Source organism: Hydra vulgaris, chromosome 15 (genome assembly GCF_038396675.1).
Source record: "Hydra vulgaris chromosome 15, alternate assembly HydraT2T_AEP".
NCBI classification, from domain to species: Eukaryota; Metazoa; Cnidaria; class Hydrozoa; order Anthoathecata; family Hydridae; genus Hydra; species Hydra vulgaris.
In genome coordinates this window covers 29,231,747-29,241,625 of record NC_088934.1, presented here as the reverse complement: position 1 = coordinate 29,241,625, position 9,879 = coordinate 29,231,747, and the positions used below count along the sequence as shown (strand labels likewise).

The 9,879-nt window shown below is 29.2% G+C and overlaps 2 protein-coding genes across 4 annotated transcripts; both read right to left on the bottom strand.

The window, feature by feature from the left end:
- Positions 1-191: 191 nt before the first annotated feature.
- On the bottom strand, positions 192-4,989 carry LOC136091441 (uncharacterized). Its single transcript, XM_065819032.1, has 7 exons — positions 4,651-4,989; positions 4,211-4,347; positions 3,857-3,944; positions 3,539-3,743; positions 3,049-3,236; positions 2,755-2,917; positions 192-747 (listed from the first exon to the last, which is right to left on the bottom strand). Exons 1-4 carry the CDS (start codon positions 4,717-4,719, stop codon positions 3,546-3,548), a joined length of 492 nt encoding a protein of 163 aa, XP_065675104.1. The 5' UTR covers positions 4,720-4,989; the 3' UTR covers positions 192-747; positions 2,755-2,917; positions 3,049-3,236; positions 3,539-3,545.
- Positions 4,990-5,421: 432 nt separating this feature from the next.
- LOC136091440 (uncharacterized) lies at positions 5,422-9,598 on the bottom strand. Of its 3 annotated transcripts, XM_065819030.1 has the most exons (3): positions 9,181-9,598; positions 8,573-9,096; positions 5,422-8,250 (listed from the first exon to the last, which is right to left on the bottom strand). In XM_065819030.1, the coding sequence occupies exon 3, from the start codon at positions 6,957-6,959 to the stop codon at positions 5,715-5,717; it is 1,245 nt and encodes a 414-aa protein (XP_065675102.1). In that variant the 5' UTR covers positions 6,960-8,250; positions 8,573-9,096; positions 9,181-9,598; the 3' UTR covers positions 5,422-5,714. The 3 variants fall into 3 exon arrangements, with proteins under 3 accessions (XP_065675102.1, XP_065675101.1, XP_065675103.1); XM_065819029.1 differs by having other exon boundaries at positions 8,573-9,598; XM_065819031.1 differs by having other exon boundaries at positions 8,573-9,595.
- Between the last annotated feature and the right edge of the window lie 281 nt (positions 9,599-9,879).

Genomic DNA, 9,879 nt, shown 5'->3' with positions numbered 1-9,879 from the left:
AATTGAGTAAAGTATTTGCACACGCCTAATTTAACCTAGGATTCAAAAACTATATTATACTATGTTGCTCGTGCACTTCACGTTTATAATTGTTCGACTATTAATTACTTAAATTTATGATAGAATTCATTATGATTTCATTAATCATGTTATTCAGTTCTTACTTGTAGGTAGAGATAATTACAATAATTAAAGTTAAAAGAAATTTATTAATATAATTACCAACATTACAATGCATTTAGCACTATTTATATTGTACACTTGTGTGGATAAATACATGTCGAAAAAAATAAAAACTATATTTCAAACACAAATACATCTCAAATAAAATAAAAAGATTTCGTTGATGTATGCATTTGTATAATATTTTTGACAATGTTCCTATCTCAGAATGTGAATAGATGTTGCTTATTTAAAGAGCGTTAAATATATTTAACGCGTTTTTAAAAAAGTAACAAGATCCCGTATACATTCTGAGATAGGAACATTGTCCAAGATCCCATACAAATGCACCTGCAAAAACTGCCAAACATGGCTTACACTTTGGTCATACTCAATCTGACCGATGTAGTGTAGCTTGAAACATTTGTCAACAGCAGAGACCATACAGCGCGACTCAATAACTTCGTTTTCTATAACGACAAACGATTGGCTAATGTTGCTAATTTTACCCAGTGCAATAATTATTGGTTGCTTAATTCCTTCACTTTTAATTTTCTCAAGAATTTCATCCATTGAAGTTCCATTCTAAAAAAAGGTAATATAAATATTAGGGTGGTCCATTTTAACATGTTAAATTTTTTTTGTTTAAATTAATGAGGCATGTTGCCTTATTTCTTCCTTTTGGTCTAAAAAATCAACTGTGCAAAGTTTCAGGTTGAAAAAAAATATATTTAGGGGTTGCTAAAGCAAATCAAAGTCTAGAATATTTTGTGGTTTTGCAAAAAAAGTTTTTAAAACTAGAGTTTTTGTGCAGACTGTGTATTTTTTATTGTGTTTAATCATTGTGTTTCATTACCAATGTAGAAATATTGTAAAAATTTCTTATTCATTCAGTAGATGTCAGCATTATACTTAATATACTTCTAGAATAATTATTACATACAATTTTAAACACCCTTTTTTGGTAATACTATAATTATTAATTACTGAATTAACTTTTTGAATTAACATTTCATTCATTTTAATAGAACTTGCTTGCATAATTTATTGTAGGTTAAATAATTTAAAATAAAAATGGCTAAAGCTGCAATAAATATACCAACAAGAAAAGCAACAGAAATATATTTGATTGGGCAAACATTGGAGAACTTTGGTGAGTGATTCCTTCCAACAGAAAAAGATCTTCTAAAGCGTAGTTTCTTCTTTGGAACAAATATTTAAGAGAATCACAAAAAGGTCGTCGACGAAGTGCTGTTCTTGTGGACAAAGGCACATATTCCAGTTATGGAGACCCATGCAATCATTGCAAACTGCCAAAAAAAAAGAGCGAATAGAGAAAGAGAAGAAAAAAATGGAAGCTTAAAGGTGCAACTTGTTGACTCGACACTATCCTTTTCAGACTCATCAGAGTCATCAGAACATGGCTCTCCTTAAAGACGTAATCAAGATCAAAGCAATCAACTTCTTCCAAGAAATTGAAAATGACTCCAGAGTTGGTTTCTGCATTGGACCGTATTAACATTTCAGACTGGCGCACTGTTCACATTTTGAATGCCACAACAGCAACAGATCAATCTCCAGTAGCTCAGTTCGACGTGCTAGTATATATAGCAGGGCTATCACAACAGCCACCGTGAGGGATTCATTCATCAATGAAGTTCAACAGAAGGATACTTTTTTAGTATTACACTGGGATGGCAAGTTGCTCTCAGACTGTACAGGAAATGGAGATGGCTTAAAGGTGGATTGTTTCAGGAAGGGTGCAGAAAGCTTGAGAAACTGAAAATTGTAAATGATGGGGCAGAGAGGGGAGCTGCAATGATTTCCACTTTCAATGATTCTTTGACAAGGGACGAAAACAAGCACTACTACTAGTTGTGGAGCACCATGTCGTCTCCACCCCCTCAAATGACTTTTCTGACATTAACGAACAATGTGAATGATTGTGTTCTAGTTTTGTCACGTTTTTTGCATATTTTGATTTCAATAACTTTTCAGTGATTTTTAAATTTAAATTTGTCTTAAATTCATTTACTTGTTCCTGCAATTTGCATTATTTTGATAATATGATTCATTTAATCTATAGTTATATTGTAATTTTTTACTGCTGAGCCAGAAAATAAAAATAAATGAAAATTACACAGTATTTACACTGTGGCATCAACTATGAAACTTTTATAGCATTGAGCAACCTCTAAATACAGTCCGAACTATGTAATATTTTGCACAGTAGCTTTTTTAAACAAAATGAACATAAAAACAACATGCCTCTGCAATATATGAAACTTGACTTTTTTGGACTACCCTAATAAATATATAGTTGCTGAAGTGTGCAACGTGACTCGGTTGCACACTTCAGCAACCGAGTCACGTTGCCGATTTCACATAGGCACACTCAGCATAAGCGGAGGTAGTAACAGAGCGTATTCTTGTTTGGTTTCTGTAAAAATGTTGCCAAGTACATACATTACATACACATAATAAAAGTAACTAAAACAATATAATTTTTATAAACTTAATAATAAGTTAATTTTAACTTATTTGTAGATAGGATCTCTATTTAAATTTGAATAAAATTAAACAAACATGTACTTTCGAGTAGGTTGTTGTCAGCTGCTACTTCATCAAGTAATATTGCAAGGTTGGTTGACAACCCTTTGCATTTTCCTTTGGCATACAAAAGGATCCTGGAAAAACAGTCTCCCAGTCCCTCCACTAGCCGTTTGCTGTTGGGTGCACTTCTACAGAATTCTTCCTAAATAATTTAATTAGTTTATAAGATAAATCATTAATGTAAACAACTAACAAACAGTGACTCATAATTAGTGGCTCATAATTTCATCAACTAACTACACAATGATTACTGAAAGCAGATTAAAAGCTTACCGCAGATGAGTAAATATTTCTTAATGGGGGAAATGATAAAAAAATTGTTTTTATTGGAGGTCTTCCTTCCCTAACCCAGAGACTGCGACTTGAATAGGTTGATCCCATAATAATATTTATGTGATCCTCGTTAGGTGTCTCGTTTATAAGTTCATGGGTTAGTGCCCTTTCATCTTCGGTAAAATACTCTGATGAAAAAAATTGAAAATATTAAAAAAAGGCATATAATCTTTTACTATATCTTTAAATATATTTTAATACAGCACTTAAATACACCATTACATATAAATAGGATAAAACTATGAATAAATCAGAATGAAAATCAAGAAATAATATATATAAAAACAAATAAAACTTACAAGTAAATCAATAATTGTTATACTATTATTGAATACAAATTTTTCAACTATAGAGTTATCCAAATAAATATATTTTAAATATATACTTAATGCAAATGTTCAATCTATAAACAAACAATTAAAATAAAAACCATCTAGTCATGATCTAGTCATGGTTCCATTGACTAGATCAACTGCATCTGTTCTTAGGCGCTTCTGATGCAGCTTGTGTGCCTTTTCAATAACCGGAAGTTGTTTTCTCAGCGTCTTTAAGCGTTCTTCAATATAGCCTGACGGGGAATACTTTCTTAATTTTCCGTTTCGTATTACTTCAACATACTGTCTGAAGTAAGCATCCTTTAAGTAAAAAAAAAAGTTTCGTAAAGCTAAACTAAATAAAATTTAAACTATATTCCTATTTCCATAAATATGCAAACAAAAGTTTCAATTAGACTTATAACAACACTTACATAACCATCTCCATTACCACTTCTTAAGGTTGGAAAGCGGTTTATCACCACCATTGCCAAAGACTTTTTTATCTTTGTATTGGGATAGCTGCAAAAAAAGAAAATCAATTCTGTTGTGTTTAATAACCTTCCTATAGCTCCATTTATTTTTTGCAGTAAATTTTTTATAAATAATAACTTATATCTAAAATAAAATTTCTTTTATTTTAGATTTGTTTTTTTTAGATTTAAAATTTATTTTATTTTAGATTTGTTTTATTTACTGATTTAAATATTCGAACACAATATTCAAACATTCAAATACCAAACAAATATAAGTATCTGAATAAAATATCATATTAAAGACTTCCTAACCAGTTATTATCTTTTACAAGATTTCCAACAATGATACGCACAAAAAGATCCTTCATCAAAACTAACTGCCCGGTTCGTTCAAACTCAGACAAGATTGATGCACCTTTAGGGTGATCTTTCAACATACCATCAATGTCCTTAAATATTCGCTTTTACAATATTACAAATAGTGAAATATATACAATTATACAAATAATTTCAAAAAAAGTTTAAGCTTCTAACAAAATTATAAATTGTAAATATATATGCATTAATGATATAAATTTAATAACAACCATAACTCACAATACAACATTTAACAAAAATTATAGAAAAAAATAATCTTTTGTAGCAAATGCAAGCTAATAATCATTTACTATGCTTATTAATAAATATAACAATTTTATTAAGAAAGCTTAAAAGTTTCATTTAATATTATTTATTAAACAAATTTCACTCACAAACTTATATTGACATTGATATGATGTTCTAACTGAACTGCTAACAACACCGGAATTTATTTGATCCATTATGATTGTTGTTGTAGGTACAATATAGATGCAGAGCTTTGTAGTTGTATATATGCTTAGTCGGAGTTGATATGGCAAGGAGGCTTCACATTCTATTACTAAATAAATATGCTAAGAATAATGCAAGTTTATACCTTAGTTCAAGTTTTCATCCAATATTGAGATGAGAGTTAGAGATTTATACATAGTTATTGATAATTTACACAAAGTTATTGAGATAATAGAGAGAGAGTTTCAAGACAAGTATTATAGACAATCTTAAAGTTAAAGCTATAAATCTATCATACAAAGAAATATTGCAAGAGTACAATATTACATCACTCATTTTATTTTAAATCTTTATAATATTACTGATTAGTTATTCTAATATATATATATATATATATATATATATATATATATATATATATATATATATATATATATATATATATATATATATATATATATATATATATATATATATATATGTATATTTATATATATACATATATATATATATATATATATATATATATATATATTTATATATATATATACACACACATATATATATATATATATATACATATATATATATATGAATATAAATACATAAAGTATTATACATATATATATATGATAAAAATTATACATATATATACATTAACAAAATTGAATAATATTCAAATTTTATTATTTTTTAATTTCGAAAAATCCTAAGTCAAAGAAAAGCACACAAATACACATGGTATCTAAATAAAACAACTCATTTATGTTTTAACTCATAATGTATGTTTTACAAATCAAAATATTTGACCAAATTATATCACATTTATATGTTATCTGCACATAGTGTGTGACACAATGAAATGTGCATAAAGTGACAGATCGGATTATAGCAAGTACCCGAAAAAACAGGATGATAGTCAAGCAAACTATCAAGTGTGTAGTTGACAGCTGACAGTTTTGGTATCATCACAAGTTACAGTGTAGCTGTGTAGGTGCTCATCAAACTAAATGAGCCTAAAACTATGGCATAACAAATGAGCTTTTTTGTCCATGATCACAATCTTGTCTATACAAATAAAGTTTGGCTCTCCATGTTCATTAATGTCTGCTATTAGTGACATTCCAGGTTTGTAAACAGTACCATAGGCTTCAATAAAATTTGCTAAATATACAATAGCATGTTGATCTGCAAAATGTGATGATATTGTTTCTCCATTCGGCACAAGATATAAAAGTATTTCTGTAAATGTGCCCACAATAAGGCTTTGTTTAAAACCTGTTTTTTTCCACCACTGACTACATTGTGCAAGTTGATGACGAAATGCAAGAGTGTAGGCAATGTTACGAAAATTGCACACAATGTGGGCTAATCTCTTAAAAAAATTGTGTTTGGCTTCAAAACGCATGCACCACATCCTGGCAAATAACCCATTTTTTAAGATTAGACTTGGATAATGTGTCAGCCTGTGGTGTTTGTACATTAAATTCTTATTTGGAAAAAGATTTTTGAATAGGGTGTTATGGTCAGAAATCAAAGCCGCTAAATATGCCATGTCAAATTTGTGGACTACAGGTGAAAATACATTATTTGAAATTTTTAACAGTAGCAGCAAAAGTTTCCAGTGTTCAGAGTTACTTGGTACTTTATCGCCAATCAACAAAGGCAGGACAATTAGTAAAGTCATTGTTTGACTAGATCTCTGTCCAAGAAGAGAACTATTATCTTTTAATCGATTTTCAGTTATCAGACTGGGTTTTTTGTCTTGTAATGTTAATCCATAAGGAAAATGTCTAAGACGATTATTTAACAAATTTAAATCAAAAAGATGTTGCACGTAAATAAAAATATAAAGAACCAATTTGATTTCTAAAGGAGCTATACCTTCTAAAATATCATGCATGATGTCCCCAGTATCATTTTTAGCCGGATGATAGTACTTAAGTTCTTTTAAAATACTTATAACTTTTATTCCAAAATCAGCTTTATAAACTTGCTGCATAGCTAATTTGTTAACAATTTCCTCATATTGTGCTACAGTTCGTTGAAGCGTTGGAACTTCTGTAAAAATGCTTTGCATTGTTTTTTTGTCAGCTGTGCAAAGATCACAACAAAAGTCACTATCAAAAGACTCTACATAGCCTAAACAAGTATGAAGTCCAAGATTGTCCCCTGTAATTTGACTAAGAATGCATCGCACATGTCTTGAAGTAGCATCACCATCAACTTTAATTTGAAATCCATCCTCCATACATTTTAAATCATCAACAATGGCTCTTCAAACTGCATTAATGCCATATTTTTTTATGTCATTGACATATGTCAATGCAACTAAATGTACATTTGCTAAATTGGAATTAAAAACAGCTGGAAAATTTTTCAGAATAAAGTAAAATGTTCCAAGCTTATGTATGGACGCTTTTGATCCTATAGGATTTACTGTTTCGACATCATCATAATAGAGTTGAACAATAAGTTCGTGGGTGATAAAATTAACTGAAGGCAAGGGATGGCGATTTCGATGTGCTTGGTAATTACTTCCATCTTGGTAGTCACATAAGATTCCACCTTCAGCTATATTTTCACTAAAAGTGCAGGCTGACCAGCAATCAGAGTGTCTAAAAATATACTTAAGGGTTTTGCTGATGGGCACAAACATAAAAGTGTCTTCTACTTGAACTTGCTTGCCCATCTTTGTTTCCCACCGATGTCCCAATACAATTTCAGTAGGGATAATTAATGCACCAACCCTTTCTAGATATGTACTCAGCTTTTTCATAGTATCAATATTCTGGAATGGGTGTTCAAGAGCAGCAAGAAAAGTTTCTGCTGTGTTTTTATTCTCTGAACAATTCATAGTAAATACTTCACTGACTTTATGTTGCACAGCACAAGCAAAAACAGAAAACATCTCATCCAAGCCATTACGGATGTCATTGATATTGCTTAATGGTATAGCAGCAGATATTAGATTAAGAAGAAACTTGGCAGCTGGTAAAAATATTCCTCTATGGTCAAAACATTCAGCTACATCTAGAATCGGTTGTGCATCAGGAGCATCATTAACATCATCAAAATCTTCTGGCGCAAAGCTATCTGGCGCAAAGCTATCAAAATTGCCTTGTGATAAATCAAGTATTTGATTAGCAACAAAAGGCACTTTCCAAACTTCTTTTTTAACATGAGAACGCACATGTTTTTGAAAACTATGAAAAGATGTAAATAATCTTTTGCATCCTTTCTGGCTACATACAAGTTCACTTGGTTCCTCAAGCACATGTATACCTTTCATATGGCAAAGTAAAAACCTTATTGTTGGGAAATTGCGTGCACATTTAAAGCATGTTAACTGCATTTTTATTGATTTACTTTTTTATATTAGTGAACCCGTAAACAGCAAAAATTGTTTTAGTTAAAAAATACCTTGGAATATATAGTAGAAAATACACTTTTAATCTTTAAAAAATCTCCAAGCTTCGGAAACATCAACTTTAAATCCTCGATGGTAACCAGCATTATCGCATCAGCATCAATACCATTTTCTGAAAAAATATCAATTTAAAACAAAATAACTTTTTTTATATTATTTTATAAACAAGGTAGATATTATAGCATTTAATTCAAAGTTTATATTTTAAATATATAGAAACAAAACTCAATTCTTATATAAAGGTGAATATAATTCAGAGTAATGTAAATTTAATTTAATTAGTACTGTTAAATTTGCATTTAGTACTAAAGGTATAACAGTACTACAAGGAAATTTAACATTTTTCTAAATTATTATTGAAAAAAAAACTTTAAATTATTATTGAGAAAAATAACTAGTACTAATCAAGTCTAATGTACAGAAAATTAACATACCTTCTAGAACCTGCATACTATTCTCTAACTTCTTTAGAGACAATTCATTGACAAACGCATGAAATAATTCAGTGGGTAATTGAGCCATTCTCAATTGTCAAGTAATTAAAAACTAATTCATTTTAAGAAATCAGTTAATTAAATTTTATTTATGATAAATAATAACTTATAAATTTATGAAGTCATATACAATATATGAAGTATTTTAAGACAATAATAATATTGTAGTAATTTCAATCTGTAAAAAGTATAATATTTTAAAACCTTTCATTTTACAACACTTAGAACAAAAGTTGAGCGTACATACCACGCTAGAAATTTAGCTACTGAATATTTCAATATGGAGTAAACGCGTTTTTCTTAATTTGTGTGCCTGAATAAATCAGAGCACGAAATAACCTGAATCGTTCAACTGAAAATCAGGAATTTCGCCTGATTTTAAGGGCGGAAAAATTAACTGAATAATTCATGTAATAATTTCCCTGAATTCATCTTAGAGTGTATGGTAGCTTGATTTGCAATGCCTGCATTACCAAAATTGAGGAAAAAGAAATTAATTAAGAAAAAAAAAGTAACAAAGCAATAAATTAAAGAAAATATCAGTTAACCTTTTCGTAAAGTTATCTATTGTTCAAAGCACTTGAAATGTGCACTGCATGTTTCGTGCTCTTTAAGTTTTTTTGACAAGCCTTCCCAAGTGTTCATTCTTTGCCGGAATGGTGAAGAAGTTATCCCAAAAAGTTTGCAACAAAAACAAAACAATTTATTGCTGTTCAAAGAATATATGAGCCATGTGCGTTCAAGATTTCTCCATTCTTCATCTTGCGGCTATAATAATTCAGTGAAAACCGTCTTCTTTCTAAATTGTATGGAAAATCAATTGATGGTATTCTATCACGTGACGTTAAAATTCGCGGCCGCCATACTGTATGGCAAATAAATTTATATAGAATTTGATTCTCTATCTCACGATATAATTAATTTATTTTTGCTTAAAATAAAACTATTAAATAACTTGTTTTCAAGTGTGTTTTAAGTAATGTGCAATTAAGTAAACTGAACATAAAGTACTTCAAACCATTCAAAAATAGACTAAATTATTTGTGTTTTACATTTTTAAGATCTTCTGTTAAGTATTATAACACATACAATTCTTTTATATATATAAATATATTTTTATCAATTAGTAACTAGCATAACTCAGAAACAGCGAAAATATTTTTGTTGTTTAAGCATGTTAAATAAGTTTATTAAATTGTATTATTATTTTAAAATGCTATGTATATAAATTACTTATTTAATAGCTG